Genomic DNA, 21,590 nt, shown 5'->3' on the forward strand with positions numbered 1-21,590 from the left:
AAACCACAACGGCCTGGCTCCGAGGTGAGAGCGTTACCACCTGAGTCCTAGCTGGGAAAGGGAATAAAACAAAGCTGAAGATTCACTGGCAACATTTAGCAACAGAACCATGCACCGTGAGTCATGTGGAGCTAGGCACTGCAATTAACTTCATAAGCTATCAAAAGAGTTACATAAATAAAACTAAAGATTCCTTTCTTTTCTCAGAATGGCACAACGGTGGTAATTTTTGGAACCTTACCTGGAACCACAGGCATCTGGAGTTGATAGCCAGTCAGCTCACACCAGCCCACCGGATACACATCTGGTGACTCGCAGTCCACCCACTGATCGTACTCATCATCCCACCCGTCGAAATGGATCCTCAACAGACGGTTCACCACGCGCGTCACCGTGGCAACGCAGATTAAGCGAGGTTCCATCAAATCGACCGCCTCGAGTTTCATTCCAGGTTCAAACCCATGGTACGGAATATCCTGAGGAACGAGGTGACAAGCAGAGCTTCCACTGCAGGCCTCTTAACATTCTGTACAGGAGCTCATAAATCTGATCTTTGGGCCTGTGGCCTATTGCGTGGGCTGTAAACCCTCAGAACGTGAGTGGACAATCCGACACACTGAGCTTGTTCAATCATGGCAATTTGAGCTTTTTAAAATCCTCAATTCCAACCATTTACTTTCTCCACTATCTTTTAACTATTTCTACTCCTCAAAACAAATACTGAACTCTGAAACAAAAACAAAAATAGCTGGAAAAACTCAGCAGGTCTGACAGCATCTGCGGAGAGGAACGCAGTTGACATTTCGAGGCCGTATGTTGAACTCTCTTTTGTTCAATTTATTCTGCCTTTTGGCTCAGAACATTCCACATTCTCCCAACAATTTGCTTGAAGAATATTTCCCTCGATTCACATTTGACTACCTTAGTTATTTTCAGATTATGTCCCTTAGTTCTGGATAGCCAATTAGTGGAAAGAGTCAGTGCTTCGCTGGCTCATCAATTTGTGTCAGTATTGTGAACAGTTCTGTTGAAGAGTCATGAGGACTCGAAACATCAACTGTGCTCTTCTCTGCCGATGCTGCCAGATCTGCTGAGTTTTTCCAGGTATCTCTGTTTCTGTTTTGTTTTGGATTTCCAGCATCCGCAGTTTTTTGTTTTTATATCAAAGCATCCTTTAACCTTTTGATCTTTTGCAAAGACAACACAAGTTTGTCCAGAAATGAGAGGGGAAACCAGACAGGCAGCTTGTCCCCAGATCTCTGACAATGTTGTTTTGTAACTAACTACAAGAGGAGATTTGCAACAGGCCCTTGGGGACCTCAGACACCATTTCATTTTCTTTTTTCCCTATGAGAAAGAAGCCAGCTTCAGTTCTCCACTTTATCCAGCGGGTCACCAAGGCTCCCTCACCAGCACCTTCCAAACCCATGACCATTACCATTTCGAAGGACAAGGGGAGCAGATACATGGGAACATCATCACCTGGAAGTTCCCCTCCAAGCTGCACACCATCCTGACTTGGAAATATATCACCGTTCCTTCACTGTCGCTGGGTCAAAATCCTGGAACTCTCTCCCTAACAGCACTGTGGGTGTACCTACACCACATGGACTGCAGCGGTTCAAGAAGGCAGCTCACCACCACCTTCTCAAGGGCAATTAGGGATGGACAATAATTGCTGGCCTAATCAGTGATGCCCACATCACATGAACGAATAAACCTTAAGATAATTAGCATAAACATAAAACCACATTAGTGAAAATTTCATTTAGAATCATAGAACAATTCTCCCCTTATCTGTAGTATAATGGAGTATTTTAGTTCAAACCCACCAAGGGTTAACTGTAATAATCTGTGATGTAAAAGAAGGAAGTAACATAAACTCATGTGATCTGAGATGAGAGTCTGGGAGAAAGCAGCATGGAATGAAGCTAGTGTAAGGAAGTGTTCTCATAACTGTAAATATGTTAGAATAACATTAGAGTGTTTGCAGCTGGCAGTCGTCAGGAGTTATTGAAACTGCTCCAACCCACCAACACAATGATATACTATCTAGTCTTTTCCCACCTATGTCCATGACTCTTCCGAAGCCCTCCATCATTTTGACAGTTTGCTGGCCCTAATCATCTCCTTTTCACTGTTGTAAGATATTGTGTGTTGTTCAGTAGGTCTCACGAAGAGGTTCTGAGTCTCATATAGTTTAACAGTAAGTGTTTATTAACTACTTGTAACTATATACATATATACAGTGTAAGGTCTAAGCTAGGAGCGGTCTCCATGCTTGCCTCTACATACGTCTCTGTCCAGGAGAAGGCTGCCATCTAGACTTGGGTCAGGTGTTCCTTTACATCAGTGTGGGTGATATTACACCCAGTGCCACATTAACCCTTACTACATTCACCATTGGCATCCAATCTCTCGACACCTCCATTCACCCACCAGAATGTTCTGAGAGTTCTCCGCTTCTTCCTTAAACTGTGGCTCATCCACCACCTTCCTCCGCCTGGCTGAGCTCGTTCTCACATTGAACAACTTCTCCTTCACATCCTGCAAATGAATGGTGTTGGTATGGGTACCCATATGGGTCCTTGCTATGCCTGTCTTTTTGTGGGATGGGTGGAACTTTCTTTGTTCCAGTCCTGCTCAGGCCCACTCCTGCACCTCTTTTTCTGATACATTGATGACTGTATTGGTGTTGTTTCCTGCTCTTGCCCAGAACTGGAAAATTTCATCAACTTGGCTTCCAATTTTCACCCCTCTCATGCCTTCAGAAGGTCCACCTCCAACTCTCCCCTGCCTTTCCTTGATTTTTATCTCCATTTCTAGTGATAGATGATTGACCAATATTTATTATAACATCATTGACTCAGTTACCTTGACTTCATTTCCACACACCCTGCTTCCTGTAAGAACTCTATTCTATTCGCCCAGTTTCTCCATCACATCTGTTTGGATGGATGCAACATTTCATACTAGTGCTTCTAATATGTTATCCTTTATCCACGACTGAGGGTTCCCCCCACACCATGGTTAGCAGGGGCCACCACCATGTCCAATCTATTTCACGCACTTCTGTTCTTACCCCTTCCCCTTCCTCCCAGAGCCATGACAGGGTTCCTCTTGGTCCTCACCTTTCACATCAGCTTCCACATTCAATGGATCAAACCCATTTCTGCCACCTCCAGTGTGATGTCACCATCAAACAGATTGTCGCCTCCTGTCTCCTTTCAGCATTCCTTCCACAATACCCTGTCCTACTCCTCAATCAACCCTAACACCCCTTCCCTTTCCTACAGCACCTTCCCATGCAAGCAAAGGAGATGCAACACCTGCCCTTTTGCCTCCTCCTTACCTGTTCCTTTTGGGCTGTAATTTAAAACCTGATGATCTCAATCCTGAACATTATTTTTTTAAATTTTTTTAAAGAAAATCATGCTTTGCTTTCTAATAATTCTAAGTTGTGCATGATCAAGAATGAACATCAAGCTGCCTGTTAGTAAAAAAGGACAGCTGATTATATATGACATACTACTTAAAATTGTTTAAAAAAAGATAGAAACTAAAAGAAATCTATATTCGTGGGAAAGGGTCCTAGTTTCCGACCTGGTCGAGTTAACTGATTCCAACCAGCGTGCTATTGAGACAGGGACTACAATCAGACTCCATATCCTCGGGGCAGTGACACAGAGAGACTAACAAACTAACCAAGGTCTTCACAGGTATTCCATATCCAGTGGTCACTGCTGTAAAATCATGTGGTAAAACGTTGTTACTCACCCTAATGAACAGACTTGCAGGAGCTGCCATGGTGCCAGTCTCTCTTAAATACGTATCCCAGTCAAAGCACTTCTCCCAACCTTGAATCAGAAAATAGAGAAGCCCATTAGCACAGAACAACTTTCTGACCATACAGCAAACCAGACTTGGGGACAGTGAGGTACAATTGAGACACTTGAACAAGCTCCTCATTTTCAACAAAGTGCCCATTAAATATGGTAATGCTCCACGTGCATTTGAGCAGCACGTTTCCAAAGCTCTAATGGAAGAGGCAGTTGAACACAGTAAGAGGAGGAGGCCATTCAGCCTCTCAATCCTGTTCTCCCACTACATCAGATGTACGGCACAGAAACAGGCCATTTAGCCCAACCAGTCCATGCTAGTGTTTATGCTCCACTCAAGCCTCCCACAACTTTTCTCATCTAAATCAACCATTGTAGCCCTCACCCTCACATGCTTGTTTAGCTTCCCATTAAAGGCACCTATGGTATTCACTTCAACCACTCCCTGTGTTGGTGAGTCTCACATTCTCACCATTCAATGATATCGTGGTCAATTTGTGTTCTAACTTCATCCATCCACTATGACTTCATATCCCTCAACAACCCTGGCTAGCAAAAAAATCTGTCTCAGATTAAAATTATTTATCCAGATAGCATTTACTGTTTTTTTCCCCGTGTTGGAATTCCACACTTCTGACACCCTTTCCAAAAAGGAATGTTTTCTAACCTCTCTCCTGAATGGCCTCACTGACTTTATGTCATGTTCGCTTGTCACAGGCACCTATGAATCCCTTTCAAAATTGTAAAAACTTCATTAAATTACCCCTTAACCTTCTATTGCTGCGAGTATTCAGTACATGGTTCATGTGTTTTTAGTTTTAGAAATTAAAGCTTAACTGTAGAAAATGGGATAAATGCAATTAAAGCTGGCTTGGAGCCTATTACACTTGAAAGGTTGGAGTCATGTTGACTTAAGAGGTTAACAACTAGAAAGGCAAGATTATGAAACAACAGCTGGGCTTACTTAGCTGGAGAACTGGAGACATGATGTCTACACTGCTTGCAAAGAAGTCCAGTCCAGAGAGATGTTTTTGTTTTAGGAGTTAGAGCTAAATTAGTTTAAAAGCAGGCAGTGAACCCTGAATGGTTATAAAACCCATTTACTTCATCAGATCAAATAAGAATTTGTAAATGAGGGATAATTTTAGTTATCCAAAATTCCCTAGATTCTGGAAATGTCCCATCAGATTGGAAAATAGCAAATGTGACTCCTCTATTCAAGAAAGGAGACAGGCCGGAAGCAGGAGAATACAGGGCCAGTTATCTTAACATCTGTCATAGGGAGAACGCTAGAATCCATTATCAAGGAGGTTATAGTGGAGCACTTAGAAAATCTCGTTGCAATCAGGCACAGTCAACATGGTTTTGTGAATGGGAAATCATGCTTGACTAATTTAGCAGAGCTCTTTGCGGAAGTAACAATCAAAGTGGATATGGGGGAGGTGGTGGCATGGTGGTATTGACACTGGATTGGTAACCCAGGAGACCCAGGGTAATTCTCTGGGGACCCGGGTTCGAATCCACCACTGCAGTTGGTGAAATTTGAATTCAATAAAAATCTGGAATTAAACGTCTGATAATGACCACAAAACCATTGCCAAATGTCATAAAAGCCCATCTGGTTCACTAATGTCCTATGGGGAAAGAAATCTGATGCTCTTACTCTATCTGGCCTGCATGTGACTCCAGACCAACTGTTGACTCTTAAATGCCCTCTGAACAGGGCATTTAGGAATGGGCAATAAATGCTGGCCTAGCCAGCGACACCCACATGCCATGAACGAATAAACAAAATAAAGGGGAACCCGTGGATGTGTTGTACTTAGATTTCCAGAAGGCATTTAACAAGGGGCCACATCAAAGGTTATTGGACAAAATAAGAGTTCATAGTATAGGGGGTAACATATTAGCATGTTAGCTGTTTGGTTAGCTAACAGAAAACAGAGTAGGCATAAATGGGTCATTTTCGGGTTAGCTAGATGTAACAATTGGAGTGCTAAAGGGATCAGAGCTGGGGCCTCGACTATTTACAATTTATGTTAATGACTTGGATGAACGGACCAAATGTATGGTTGCTAAATTTGCTGATGACACAAAGATAGGTAAGAAAATAAGTTGTGAAGAGGAAATAAGGAGTCTGCAAAGGGACATCGATAGGTTCAGTGAGTGGGCAAAAATTTGGCAGATGGAATATCATGTTAGAAAATGTGAACTTGTCCACTTTGGCAGGAAAATAGAAAAGCAGTATGTTATTTAAATGGTGAGAGATTGCAGAGGGATCTGGGTGTCCTGGTACATAAATCACAAAACAGTAGTATGCAGGTACAGCATGTGATTAGCAAAGCAAATGGAATGATGTCATCTATTGCATGGAAATGGAATATAAAATTAAGAACGTTTTGCTCCAATTGTACAGGGCATTGATAAGTCCATAACTGGAGTATTGTGCATAGTTTTGGTCTCCATATTTAAGAAATGATAAAAATTAGACTCAGTTCAGAGAAGGTACACTGATAGCTGGGATGGTGGGGTTATCTTATTAAGAAGCATTGGACAGGCTGGACCTGTATCCTTTAGAGTTGAAAGGTGATCTGATTGAAACATATAAAGATCCTGTGGAAACTTGGCAGGATGGATGGTAAAGGAAAGTTTCCCCTTGTAGGAGAGACTAGAACCAGAGGAAGATAGATTCTTGATTAACAAAGGAATCAAAGATTACCGGGGCTAGGTGGGAATGGTGTGCGGAGTTGATCCACAATCGGGTCGGCCATGATCCTATTGAGTAGCGGAGCAGGCCCAAGGGGCTGAATGACCTACTCCTGCTCCTAATTCGTATGTTCGTAATTAACTTAAAGGTGCGTTTGAGGACAGCCCAGAGCAGGGCAAATTATCGTCGAGATGGATGGAGCTTAGTCTCGGGTTTCAATTTATTTGGGCATTTGATGACAGTTTTTAGTTGCAATTTGAACCTGGTGTGTGCAGTTTGCAGCTCACTGTGAGAAGATAGCCAACGTCAATGATAGTTAAATAGGCCTACACTGTAAGCAGAGTGAAAAAAGTAACTTCATCATTAACCAAGTGGAATGCAGATGAGGCTTAATCCTAGTTTGAATCTTGTGAGTGAATAGAAGCTGGAAGGTTGCTTAGCTTGAAGCTAATGGCAGAAACTACAGTGGTCCTCACAGTGTCATTAGCGTTGGTTATTGTACTCTATGGATGAGAGAGTTGGACTCTGAAGAAAGAGGGTGAGAGGAAGAGAACAGCTTTTGAAATGTGGGTATGACAGAGGATGGTCAGAAAGGCCAGTGAGTGGGTTAGCTCAAGAGTAGTTCAGGAATCAAAAAGGTTGTTCAGTCCAGTTAGAGAGAGGAAGATAGTGAAGGATGAAGATTGGAAACGAAGACCTGGCAGCCATGTCCTGGTGGAGAAATTGAAGGTAAAAACAGAAGAAAAATGGGATGGGTGGTTAACATTGAGACAAAGATTGAGGGAGGATTAAAGAAAATCCAGAGAGAAGAAAGAGCCAATGACTTCACTAAGGCAATAGTGATAATGAATAAATGGATTATAAAGGTTAACATTGCATTAGTTTTTTTGAATAGTATTTATGTCTGACTGCTACAATTTAGTGATCTTTATAACTGGATCTCAATTCTCTCTGGACTACCAATTTTTCACCAATTAAAAAATACTCAAATCTATTCTTTTTTGGTCCAAAATGAATGACATCACGCATACCTGTGTTGAAATTTATCCATCACAGGTTGTGCTCATTCACTTAATCAATGTCTCTTTCTAATTTTACTCCCATCTACATTACCTACTATGCCACCAATGACCAAATTGGATATATGGCCCTCGATGCATTAATAAATAGCGTCTCCTTCTTAGCCAGTCCCTTGGGAGGCCGCTCTAGTTTGATGGGTTTTGAGATGGTTGATAAGTCCAATGTGCAATTTATAGACTCTGCCACAGGTGGGGCAGGTGATGCTTGAAGGGTTGGGCAGATGAGGTGTGTAGAGGTTTGTTCACTCCCTCTGATCCCTCGATTTTGCCTCTGCATGTTCCTGTCAAAGGCTCTTGATGTGCTTAGTGGCTTCCCAAATGCACCTTCTCCATTTTGGTCAGTCATAAGCTAGGGACTCCCGGGCAGGGTGTTTGACATTTTCAGGGATACTTTCAGGATATCCCTCAAGTGTTTCCGCTGTCCTCCTTGGTTTGAGTTCCAAGTAGAGCAGTTGCTTTGGGAGTCTGGTGTCAGGCTAACGAACAATGTGTCCTGCCCAGTGAAGCTGATTTTGAGTGATTAGCGCCTCGACTTTGAGCACTTTAGCTTGGGAGAAGTTCTATTAATGAACAGTTGAGGGCCCAGCACAGATCCTTGTGGAACACCACTTCCTTCCAATTTTAGTATATACCCATCATCTACTCTCTAAAAGGGTAATAATTTTTCTTCAATTCCATGAGGTTTAATATCAGCTAACAGTCTCTTTTGTGGAACCTAATCAAATGTCTTCTGGAAGTCCATATAAATTACATCCATAGACATTCCACTGTCCACTACTTTAATTGCGTCCTCAAAATAAATTAATTAGGTTCATTAAACATGACCTACCATTAGAAATTCATGTTGGCTCTAACACCAAGGTCCCTCTGATCTTCAGTACTCTCCAGGGTCCTACCATTCATAGTGTAATCCCTTACCTTGTTAGCCCTCCCCAAGTACATTACCTCACACTTTTCTGGGTTGAATTCCATTTGCCACTGCTCTGCCCACCTGACCAGTCCATTGATATCCTCCTGCAGTTTACGGCTATCCTCCTCACTATTTACCACCCTACCAATTTTCGTGTCATCTGCAAACTTCTTGATCATACCCTCTACATTTAAGTCCAAATCATTTATGTAAACCACGAACAGCAAGGGCCCCAGCACCAAGCCCTACCGGACCCCACTGGAAAAAGACTTCATCACAGAAACATCCCTCTGCCATCACCCTCTGCTTCGTGTCTCTCAGCCAATTTTGGATCCAACGTGCCACTTTGCCTTGGATCCCATGGGCTCTTACTTTCTTCAGATTGCCAGGAGGCACCTTATCAAAAGCCTTGCTAAAGTCCATGAGGACCACGTCAAATGCGTTACCCTTATCAACACTCCTAGTTACCTCCTCAAAAAATTCGATCAAATTTGTCAAACAGGACCTTCCCTTAACAAATCCATGCTATCCCCAATTAATCTGTGTCTCTTCAAGTGCAGTTATATACTGTCCCTCAGAATTCTTTCTAGTAACTTACCCACCACCGAGGCTAAACTGACTGACCTGTAATTTCCTGGTCTATACCTACCTCCCTTTTTTAATAATGGGACAATGTTAGCAGTCCTCCAGTCCTCTGGCACCTCTCCTATGGCCAGAGAGGATTTGAAAACTACTGTCAGGGCCCCTGATATCTCTTCCGTTGCCTCCCTCAAAAGCCTGGGATACAGCTCATCCAGGCTTGTGGATTTATCCACTTTTAAGGCCGCTAAGCCCTCCAGCACCTCCTCTCTCCCTCTATGTTAATTTCCTCTAATATTTCACAGTCGTCCACCCTGATGTCTATACCTGCATCGTCCTTTTCCACTGTGAAGACCGACGCAAAGTATTCATTGAGGACTGTACCCACGTATTCCGGGTCCACACACAGATTACGTCTATGGTCCCTAATTGGCCCTACTCTTTCCCTATTTATTCCCTTGTTCTTCATATATTTAAAAACCCCATTGGGTTTTCCTTTATTCTACCCACCAATGCTTTCTCATGCACTCTCTCAGCTTTCCTAATTCACCTTTTAAGCTCCCCCTGCACTTTTTATACTCCTCTAGGGACCCTGTGTATGGAGCCTTCGATATCTGCCAATTTTAGTTTCCGACAGGTGACTTACCTCGAGGAGGTGTCAATTCAATGTCATTTTTCTTACAGAATCCCACGGGAAAGATGCTACAGGAGGAAGCATGATAACAGAACCAGTCGGTGCCATCAGCTGCTTCACAACCATCAATTCCAATCATCAGATATCCATCCAGCAACACCTGTCATTCCACAAGAGACAAAAACAACGCATCATCTCTGCTGTTCTTGTGCAACTCTTGATGTCTGTCTCAAATTACGCTGCTTACCTGACATCCGATTTTGCCTGAGCAGACATTTACTCCAAGTAAATATTGGACTTGTTAGCAAAATTGAACCCAATAGGATTAAAAGCGGCAGGGACTGCGTGGATACGAAATTGGTTAAGGGACAGAAAACAACGCACGGTAGTGTTCAATTGTTTCTGTATTTGATTATGAGAGTCTGTTTACTATTGATGCTCACACTGCTTGATTGGTTAAGTCTGGGTGTAGACTCAGGGAAAAGTAAACAGCTGGAAACCCAAGCTGAAGTGTGGAGCAGACATTTTACAACACTGTGAATAAAACCTGTTACACACATGGAAACTTGCGTTATTTCTGCACAGCCCCAAGATTTAAAATATACAACAAAGCATAATAGCTGTTTTTGGATTGGAGTAAAGTGTACATAGGGTCACTATTTTTTTTTTAATTTAAATGAATGACCTGCATTTGGGTACACCATAATTTCAGAGTTCGCAGATGATACGAATCTCAAATGTAGTAAACAGTGTGGAGGACAGCAACAGACTTGAAGAGGACATGGACGGACTGGTGAAATGGGCAGAGATCTTGCAGGTGAAATTTTATGCAGAGAAGTGATTCATTTTAGTAGGAAGAACAAGGAAAGGTAATGTAAACTAAAGGGTACAATTTTAAAGGGGATGCAGTATCAGAGAGACCTGAAGGTCGCAGGGCAAGTCAGGAAGGCTGTTGATAAGACATCCAGCACCCTTGGAGACATAGAGACAGAGAGTACAAAAGTAATGTTAAATGTTAAAAAATACTGGTCAGTTCCCAGCTGGAGTATTGTGGCCAGTTCAGGGTACCACACTTTAGGAAGGCTGTCGAGGCTTTGGAGAGAGTATAGAGATTTAATCGAGGGAACGAAGAGGGTAACAACATGCTGACAAGAAACTGGAACAGGGCAGATCATTCTGCCCTCCACCACTTCCAAACTGTGTCTACCACATTTACTATCGACAGGGTGAACTGCAGTAACTTAAAGATTACCCCCTCCCTATAAACCACAAACAAAAAAGGACAAGAGCAGCAATGTTGTAGAAACAAACCACCCTGACTTGCACACATCTCTCTGTTCCTTCATTATCACTGGGTCAATATCCTGGTAATTCCTTATCCAACCTTTTTTGGAAGCACCATCCTTCAACATTTCTTCAGCAGCACCTTCCAAACCCCCGACCTCTACCATCTAAAAGGACAAAGGCAGCAGGTAGATGGGAACACCACCACCTGCAAGTTCCCCTCCAAACCACTCACCATCCTGACTTGGAAATATATCACCGTTCCTTCACTGTCACTGGGTTAAAATCCTGGAACTCCCTCCCTAACAGCACTGTGGGGGTACCTACACCACATGGACTGCAGCGGTTCAAGGAGACAGCTCAACACCACCTTCTCAAGGGCAACTGGGGATGGGCAATAAATGCTGGCCCAGCCAGGGATGCCCACATCCCATAAACAAGTTAAAAACCAAGGACTGCAGCAGTTCAAGAAGGCCCCAGTAACCTCCTTGCATGGCAACCAGAGATAGGCAAAGAAATGCAACATCAACACCCACATCCCATGAAACTAAAACCATCCACACTTTAAAAATACACCTTATCATGAAGAATCTCTCAAACAGCCACTCCCACCACCAGCATGACTTGCAGATACATTACACTTATTCAACAATTTGTCCAGCATCAAGGTGCTAATCACTCAAGATCAGCTCCACTGGACAGGATGTGTCGCTCAGATACCCAACTCCCAAAGCAGCTGCCTACTCTGAACTCGGTGGTGGAATGAGGCTCCCAGGAGGACAGAGGCAATGCCTTAGGGATGTCCTGAAAGCATCGCTGAAGAGGTCAAACAGCCCCACCAACTCACGGGAGTAACCGGGTTGTGCCCAAAAAGGTTCATTCGGGAAAGCACCAAACTCATCAAGAGACTTCGTCAGGGACGTGCGGAGGTGAAGTCAGAGTGGCAGAGGGAGCGCACAAACCTCCGAACAACCCATCTACCCAACCCTTCAAGCACCACCTACCCCGCATGTGGCAGAGTCCGCAGATCACTCATTGGACCTATCAGCCACCTCTAAACCCACTGAACCGAAATGGAAGCAAGTTATCCTCAATCCCGGGGGAATGCCTGAGCAGATTCAACAACACCTGTATGGTGCTGGATAGAGACTTTGGTCTGAGGTCAACTCCTCAGATGGAAGTCCAGCTCACAACTTTCTCATCAGAGGAAATAGAGTTCCCAGAAGTTGTAACAAATCAAAACACTGATGCAGATGGAGTTTCTTATCAGTGTCCATCTTGAAAACTGCTTCCAAGGTGATTTAGATAATTTGGGGAGTTAAGCGCCTGACATCAGTAACTCATTTTGCCTAAATCCCAATTCTAGGATTGGCTTATCCCAATCTTAGTCACTCTGCCTGAGGAAGTAATGATCCGAAGCAAGACATTCCTACACAAGGCTGTGGAGAAAAAGCAGTGGAAAAGTGAGCAAAGGTCATCTTGGTGGTACAGAAATTGAGTATTGCTGAAAAAGAGAGACATGTCGAAGCTTTTCTTCTTGCACTCATCAGGACACTTGCAAGAATACCAATATAAAGGGGAAAACAACAATTTATACTGTATGTGAAGAGAGTTACCCGGTCTGGCCTACATGTGACTCCTGGCCCACAGCCATGTGGTTGACTCTTAACTGCCCCCTGAAATGGCCGAGCAAACAACTCAGCTCAAGTTCAAACTGGGATGGGCAACAAATGCTGGCTTTGCCCGTGATGTCCACATCCCATGAAAGAATAAAGAAGCCCTAGCAGAGGGAAAAATTACAGCTGGAAGAGGAGAAAGCGCTGCCTGGATAAAAAAATGGAATGAGATATGGAAAGGTAAGAGGAAAAGATTTCAAAATTCGATAGCGGTATACAAAATCATGAAGGGTCTGGACGGAGTAGATAGGAAAAACTGTTCCCATTGGTGGAAGGATGGAAGGATCGAGGACGAAAGGGAATAGATTTAAGGTAATTGGCAAGAGAAGCAATGGTGACATGAGGAGAAACCTTTTCACACAGCGTGTGGTTAAGGTCTGGAACATGCTGCCTGAGAGTGAGGTGGAAGTAGCTTCAATCGAGGTGTTTAAGAGGGAATTGGATTATTATCTGAAAAGGAAGAATGTGCAGGGTTGCGGGGAGAAGGCAGGGGAATGGCATTAGCTAAACTGCTCCTTCAGAGGGCCAACACTGACTCAATGGGCCAAAGAGTCTCCTTCTATGCTGTAATCATCCTGTGACTCTGAAAATAAATGCTGTGATCTCAGTTGTACATCTTAAATCAAATAAGCCAATACATTCAATGATGTCACCATAGTTTAAAATTAAATTTAAAAAAGGGATAAAAGACAAGGTATAGCTAATCTTACTCACAAAGAAATCTTATAAATTAAATCTCCCTGAGAATTGTTTAACCTCACAGATCAACATGACGCAAATCATTCCGGAAAATAATTTTCTGCCCCCACTCTCATCTTTTCTCTAATATAAAAACAAAACTACTGCAGATGCTGGAAATTTGAAATAAAAACAGAAAATGATGGAATTATTTCAGGCAGGTCAGGCAACATCTGTGGAGAGAGAAACAGAGTTGGCTTGACCTGCTGAGAATTTGCAGCATTTGCTGCTTTTATCTCATCTTATCTGCTCTCTTTTGCAGGAAGATGTCAAATTATATTGGCAAGTTCTCCGCCACTGCTGCTCTCCAGAGCCCCACCTACATGGGCCATAGCTCACATGAGCTCAGATCAGGTCTTCCCAAACTGTGGGTCACGGTGGGGTCTGTTAATGGTTTGCTAATCCTATTGTTAGGTTACATAGGCTGAAATCATTGTTTAAGAAGCACCTTGAGCACATAGATAGGGGACAGCTGGGTCAACTGGGTGAGCAGAGAGCTATGAGACTGAACAAAGCCAATAAACTCTCTCAGTAAAGAAAAGCTCTGTCTTGATTTTCATTCACCAACTGGCTTGGAGGCCCCCTTAAATCCTCATTTTTACCCCTCCAAGACCGAATGGACAGGCCTTTGAGCCTGACAAATGTCTTAGAAGTTTTTTTTTCAAAACCCCTGCAGTCAAACAGTTCCTCGCCCCCCCCCCGACCCAATGCAGAATTCTACCCCCTCTCCTGACCACCATGCTCAGGAGCTTATTCCCCCCCACTACCCCCCACTGTCACTGGCTGATTAGCAGCTGAAGCTACACTACCGCGACCCCATTCCGGGGTCACACGAAGTACGAGGCATCAAAATGGGGGTCACACCAGGAACAAGTTTGGGAAGTATTGGTTAAAATAGTGGAGACCATCACAGCCAAAATGAACTGTGACCTCTCTGACCTTGGCCTGTTATGGTCTTCCTCCTGTATCTACTCGACACTTTGCAGCCTTCTAGACTTAACATTGGGTTCAGCAATTTTACATCACGTCCTCTGCTCAATTTTGTGCCATGCCTTTTGTGCTGGTTGTGTGTTCTCTCGTTTCTCTCTTAGTCCCTTTACTTTGCATTAGGGTGGCTGCCATTCACACCTCATCTAGGCACATCTTTTGTTTCTTTACTTGTCCAGTTTCCACTCCCTTTGGTTTTTGTACCATGAAACATTTTGTTATTTAATCTCTGCTGCCCTCCACCCCATCACAGAAATTCAGTTTAGGTCTTCTTCCCCATCCCCGGCTTCACTTGCTCACCTATTACATTTCTAACTTTTCCCAGTTGTAATGAAACATCACAGACATGAAACTTTAACTCTGTTTCTCTCCTCAGCTGCTGCCCGACCTGCTGTGTATTTATAGCATTTTCTCTTTTTACTACAGCCAAAATTAATCATATTTTATGATTAATCATGTCACTTCTAGCAGGAGCCACTGGGTATAACAGTGACGGTGGTGTAGTGGTAATGTGACTAGACTGGTAAGCTAGACGCTCAGACTAATGCTCTGAGGAGCATGGGTTCAAATCCCACCAGGGCAACTAGGGAATTTAAATTCAATTACTAAATGTGGAATATATAGCGTGCCTCAGGGACCACTATCATCAGTTGTTGTAAAAGGTGCCCTTTTAGGGAAGGAAACCTGCCATCCTTACCCAGTCTGGCCTACATAGGACTCCAGACCCACAACAACTGGGTTGACTCGACTGCCCTCTGATATGGCCCAGCAAGCCACTCGGTTTAAGAGCAATTAGGGATGGGCAACAAATGCTGGCCCTGCCAGCGACACCCACATCCCACGAAGGGATTTTTAACATCCTACATTTATGTAGCACCTCTGACATAGTAAAAATGTCCCAACTATCAGACGGAATTTGACAGTTTTCTCCCCTCCCAAACCCAGGAGCACCAAGACCAATGGTATAGTCTGAACTGCCAACTCCAAGATTTACTAACTCCAGTGCAGATTAAGGATGAAAGCTGGGTCTATCTGCAAGTACTCTGTGTTAAATTCACTTCCCCTATATTGGGTAAAGGACAAATCCATGGCCAGTCTCTTCCTTAACACAGGTTTATTCACAAAACCTCAGAGCATAGGCACAGACTTCCCTTGTTCTCCTCTTACACCAGTGTAAACCAGTTCTTATGTACTTGAGAATAATTCCCTAATCTTTGCCAATTAGTAACATCTGCTCTCACTTATAAAACCAAAGCAAGCACTTCATTGGAAGAAGATTCGAACATGAACACACTGGGCTGAAATGTACACCTCAGCACCATACTGGGTACCGGAGTTAACCACTAAGTCACGAGGAGAGCTGCAGACTTGAAGAGTTCATTCCTCTTTACCTCCCCGTCCCCAGTTGCAAACAGCTTTCCCCTCACTGTTTGCCTTAAACTAGGAAGAATGAAGGTCCAATCTGGATTTTAGATCAAGTAGCAAACAGAGCATTGACGTGGTGATAATTTCCATTCCAACTATGTGGTTCTCCTCCTGAAAACCAAGTCAGCCAAGCAGTGCCCAGTGACATCCGATGCGTACAGGCGCAGGCAAGTGTACAGGCGCAGGCAAGTGTACAGGCGCAGGCAAGTGTACAGGCGCAGGCAAGTGTACAGGCGCAGGCAAGTGTACAGGCGCAGGCAAGTGTACAGGCGCAGGCAAGTGTACAGGCGCAGGCAAGTGTACAGGCGCAGGCAAGTGTACAGGCGCAGGCAAGTGTACAGGCGCAGGCAAGTGTACAGGCGCAGGCAAGTGTACAGGCGCAGGCAAGTGTACAGGCGCAGGCAAGTGTACAGGCGCAGGCAAGTGTACAGGCGCAGGCAAGTGTACAGGCGCAGGCAAGTGTACAGGCGCAAGTACTTTCTACAGAACGCCAGTGCCAAATAACCGAAAATAAAAATTCTCCTTACCTTTCGGACACTGGCAACACAAATTGTGGATAAATTCAGTGGATCAATGGCCTCCAGTTTCATCCCCTCTTCAAACCAATCATCATTAGCATAAACTGCTCGCACCTAGGGATCGGAAGGGTTAAGTTTGGCAAACATTCATTTCTTGCAAAAAGAGAATCAGAGTAAGGAATGCGCAAGAACAGAATACGTTTGAAACACTCCGCACATCTGTCAATATCAGATAGGGAGAAGAAGAAATGGGTTAACGTTTCAGACAGTTCCAACAATAGGTCCACCCCTGTCATGTACACTTGTCATGTTAACTGGCCTGCCGAGTGTTCCCAACACTTAGTCACCCAGTTTTTCCACTAAGCCGACCTCCACACTACATCCAAATGCTCTTGACTCATATATCAGCCTTGGCTCAGTGATCACACTCGACAAGTCATTGTGCGTTAATTATCAATTACTTCTGCTGATCGCCTGCTGTTTTTGTGAATGCATTTAACAGAGACTCAGAAACATTAGACCTGGCTTCTAACTCAGATCAACAGAGTCAACAGTCTCAATACAGATATCTTTTGCCTAGTGCTCTGGCACCTTAATAAATGGAGGTTTCATGAAGGAATCCTGGAAAGGAAATTTGGAAGAACGTTTAAAAAAGGAGCATGAGAAAAATTTATGTTACTCTTACAATCCTGCCTCAGTTGTTTAGGGGTTAAATTAAGTGTGGGGGCAGTGCCGAACTTTCTAAACCAGGAACCCAAATTTGATTTTGATCTGTTTCAAGTCAGTTGATCTCGATTCGGGCTGTCATGGAGGACACGGTGGCGGTACTGGTAATGTCACCGGACCAGTAATCCAGAGGCCCAGGCTAATGTGCTCTGGGAGACAGGGGTTCAAAACTCACCACAGCAGCTGGTGGAATTTAAATTCAGTTAATAAATATACAGCCAGCGTCAGTAATGGTGACCATGATAACTATCATCGATTGTTGTAATAACCCATCTGGTTCACTAGTGTCCTTTAGGGAAGGAAATCTGCCATCCTTACCCGGTCTGGCCTACATGTGACTCCAGACCCACACAATATGTTGACTCTTAACTGCCACCTGAAATGGCCGAGCAAGCCACTCAGTTCAAGGGCAACTGGGGATGGGTCATCCCGAAATCAACGATCACAGCATAGATGAGGGTATCAAGGGTGGGATATTCCCAATTGAAATATGGCGCGCATGCATGGGTGATGTCACTGGGCGAGCAATCCAGAGGCCCAGGCTAATGCTCAGGGGACACAGGTTCAAATCCCACCACAGCAACTGGTGGAATTTAAACTCAATGAATGAAAACCTGGAATATAAAGCCAGCCTCAGTAATAGTGACTATAAAACTAAAACCCATCTGGTTCACTAATGCCATTCAAGGAAGGGAATCTGCCATCTTTACCCGGTCTGGCCTACATGTGACTCCAGACCCACAGCAACGTGGTTGACTCTGAATTGCCCTCTGAAATAGGCCCGTCAGCCACTCAGCTCAGGGGCAATTAGGGATGGGCAACAAATGCTGGCCTTGCCAGCGACGCCCACATCCCATCAGAAGAATTTAAAAAAGGGACGGTCATCGAATGCTGACATTGCTATATCGCCAGAATGAAGAAAAATGCAAAATGTTGTCCCTTACCTTTTTGAAGAGATGGGGTACAGCATCACAGTAGATTTTCCTGAACGTTGGGTGTGAGCTTAAGTCTGCTCTGGTCGCTCCTTCTCGGAAAAAATGAATGAAATGTCAGTTGTAACCATTGGAAACCAAGCGGTTACAGGGTTTAATCCCCATCTCACAAACATCATCCAGTTTTCTCCCACTCACCATGAGAAGTTCACAATTCAAAACGGTTAAATTCAAAGCTCCCATCATTCTCTTTAAAACCTGAATTCAGGTTTGTCTTCACCAAGTGTTCTACAGCCTCACGCACTCGATCCACCCTTCTGTCTGTTTTTGTGTTATTCATTCATGGGGTATGGCCTGGTCAGCATTTGTTGCCCATCCCTAATTGCCCTTGAGAATGGGGTTGATGTCACCCATGAATAATTTTATTTCTGCCCACAGGATGTGCGTGCCATTGACAAGGCAAACAATTGTTGCCCATCTCTAACTGTCCTCAAGAAGATAGTAGTGAGATATCTTCCTGTGTACAACTGAGTGGCTTGTTAGGCCATTTCAGGGGGCAGTTAAGAGCCAGCCACATTGCTGTGGGTCTGGAGTCACACGTAGGTCAGACCAGGTAAGGGCAGCAGATTTCCTTCCTTAACGGACATTAATGAACCAGATGGGTTTTCATGACAATCGGTGTTAGTTTCGTGGTCCCCATTACTGAGTACATAAATTAATTTTTTAAAATCTGGAATTGAAAGCCAGTTTCAGTCATGGTGACCATGAAACTATTGCCGATTGTTGTAAAAACCCATCTGGTTCACTAATGTCCTTTAAGAAAGGAAATCTGCTGTCCTTACCTGGTCTGGCCAACATGTGACTCCAGACCCACAGCAATGTGGTTGACTCTTAACTGCCCCCTGAAATGGCTGAGTAAGCCATTCCATTCAAGGGAAATTAGGGATGGGCAACAAATGCTGTCCTTGCCAGTGATGCCCACGGCCCATGGAAGAATAAAATACTGGGTGAGGAGGGAGGAGGGTGACAGGGTTTTAAGGTATGAAAACCTAGGGCTTATCAGCGTGTTAGAGTTCAACATGTTAATTGTAACTGTCACCAGAGAGCAACATACATCACTATTTGGAACAAGTAGAAACATAGCATTAGGAGACTGTTCAGCCACTAAAGCCTGTTCCATCATTAGATCATGGTTGATTTGCATCTTAATTCCATCTGCCCACCTCAGTTCCATTTCCCTAATATCCTTGGCTTATCAAAAATCTATCAATCTCGGTTATGCAATTTCCAAGTGACCCTTGGCCTCAACAGCTTTTTTGGGGAGTGAGTTTCAGATTTCTATTACCCTCTGAGTGAAGATGTACTTCCTGACATCACCCCCAAACTGCCTGGCTCCAATTTTAAGATTATGCCCCTTATTCTGGACCCCACCCCTCTCCAACCACCAGAGGAAATAGTTTATCTCCATTCACCGATCAAATCCTTTAACTACCTTGAACACCACAAATTGAACGTCTCGTAATTTTCTATGTTGAAGAGAGTGCTCAAGTCGCACTTACAAAAATAAAAGTATAAGCTTTCAAGTTGCTCACCTGTGCATTTCAGTTTGTGACCCACCCGTTTGGACCACCCCACTGAGTGGATGAGAGGGCTCCACATGTGGCACCAGAAATCATCATCTTCCTCACAATCTTCATACAGTAGCCTCAGGCGGCCTCCAATCACAGTGTCCACAACCGCGGTCCTCGTACGCGAAATCTGCGTCTTATCCACAACTTCCACCCGCATTCCTGGTTGGAAGGAGTATTTCATACTCTCCACCATCTAGGTGGGAAAAATCAAAAATAAGAGAAAATGTTTCTTCTCAAACATAAGCATCAGCTCAACAAGGGACAGAAAAAAAATGTATTTCTTCCTCCCCTACCAACCTTTTGAAAAAGCTGTCTCTCACAGATTCCACAAGCACTCAGTACATTTTTCCAGGACTTTAATTCATTTGTGAGTTTAAACAGTGAATGTTGGCCAGCCATTCACTGTCAAGGGTGTCACAACCAAACCACAATCTGTCCTCAGCAGGTCTAACAGCATCTGCGGAGAGGAACACAGTTAACGTTTCGAGTCCGTATGACTCTTCAACAGTTCAGCTGAAGAGTCATACAGACTCGAAACGTTAACTGTGTTCCTCTCCACAGATGCTGCCAGACCTGCTGAGTTTTTCCAGGTATTTTTGTTTTTGTTTTGGATTTCTAGCATCCGCAGTTTTTTGCTTTTACCACATTCTGTCCTCATTTGGTGTTACTTTCCATCAATGCTCATTTGACAGGGACAGCCTCCCTCCTCTCCTCCCCAACTTAAATTTCTCCTCCACCACACCCCAAATGGCTGTGGTTGTTGGAGGTCGATCATCTCAGTCCCAGGACATCACTGCAGGAGTTCCTCAGGGTCGTGTGTCCGAGGCCCAACCACCTTCAGCTGCTTCATCAATGATCTTCCCCTTCCATCATAAGGTCACAAGTGGGGACGTTCATGGATGATTGCACAATGTTCAGCACCCTCTGTGACTCCGCACATACAGAAGCAGTCCATATGCAGCAAGGCCTGGACAACATTCAGCCTTGGGCTGACGTTATGATATGGTAGGTGGTATTTGCCAGGCTGACCAAATTCCAAAAGGAAACTTGGCCGCGCTATCACAATGGTTTGGCAATTTGTATTTATTATGGTAAGGTTTGCGCACTGAAGGCAAAAATAATGGGTCCACTGGCACCTTTAGAGATTTTAAAGATTAAATTAAAACATTTATTAAGAAAAGAAAATGTAAACAATGTCTACAGTTACACACTTATAAAACTAAATGTAACAGTTGTCACCAGATTTCTACTTAACTAAACTCCCAACTGCCCACCCCTTTCAGGCAACACTCCAAATAGATTCTTAATCTATAAAACATCTGGCAATAGTACAAGCACCCACTGTTGCTGTAAGGGAGGTTTTTTGCAGCTTCTTTCTCCCTCTCACTCAACAATGGAATTCCAAAGCTTTTAACAAAACCTTGCTTTCTGGATCAGTAAATTTCTCCAGGGCGGATAGAGGTTTTTCTCACAGTGCATCTTTCCACGTCTCACACAACCACTCCCCACGGAGATTTCCATCTTTCTTTAAATAAATGTTCTCCCTTTTGATCTGTAAATCTCATTGTTTCAACCTTTCTTTGGGAGTTAGGAGCTCCCTTCCTAACAGCACTGTGGGTGTACCTACACCACATGGGCTGCAACGGTTCAAGAAGGCAGCTCACCCCCACCTTCTCAAGGGCAATTAGGGATGGGCAATAAATGCTGGCCCAGCCAGTGAAGCCCACTTCCCGTGAATGAATAAAAAGAAAGTTACTTTTCTCAGAATATAAAAATCTTACATGTTGTCATTCGGGCCAGCACTTTCAGGAAATACAAACTTAATAACTTTGCCTTATTTCTCTTGCCAGTTGTAGACATCTTATCATTGTCCCTTTGAAAATCAAACAACCTCTCAACTTATCTAAAAATCAAATTCCATTCAC

The 21,590-nt window shown here is 43.8% G+C and overlaps 1 protein-coding gene across 7 annotated transcripts in view; it reads right to left on the reverse strand.

The window, feature by feature from the left end:
- The window catches only part of l3mbtl2 (L3MBTL histone methyl-lysine binding protein 2), a 181,256-nt gene that overhangs the window by 120,868 nt on the left and 38,798 nt on the right, over window positions 1–21,590 (reverse strand). For 6 of the 7 annotated variants that reach the window (XM_041177803.1, XM_041177802.1, XM_041177804.1 and 3 more), the window contains 7 exons: window positions 19,627–19,858; window positions 18,047–18,126; window positions 16,386–16,490; window positions 9,761–9,908; window positions 3,778–3,857; window positions 2,440–2,547; window positions 242–476 (listed from right to left, as the gene is read on the reverse strand). In XM_041177803.1, the coding sequence (XP_041033737.1) occupies window positions 242–476; window positions 2,440–2,547; window positions 3,778–3,857; window positions 9,761–9,908; window positions 16,386–16,490; window positions 18,047–18,126; window positions 19,627–19,858 (988 nt within the window). The remainder of the gene's footprint in view (window positions 1–241; window positions 477–2,439; window positions 2,548–3,777; window positions 3,858–9,760; window positions 9,909–16,385; window positions 16,491–18,046; window positions 18,127–19,626; window positions 19,859–21,590) is intronic. The other variant, XM_041177806.1, reaches the window with a different exon arrangement.

The sequence above is a fragment of the Carcharodon carcharias genome, chromosome 31 (genome assembly GCF_017639515.1).
Source record: "Carcharodon carcharias isolate sCarCar2 chromosome 31, sCarCar2.pri, whole genome shotgun sequence".
In the NCBI taxonomy this organism is placed as follows: domain Eukaryota; kingdom Metazoa; phylum Chordata; class Chondrichthyes; order Lamniformes; family Lamnidae; genus Carcharodon; species Carcharodon carcharias.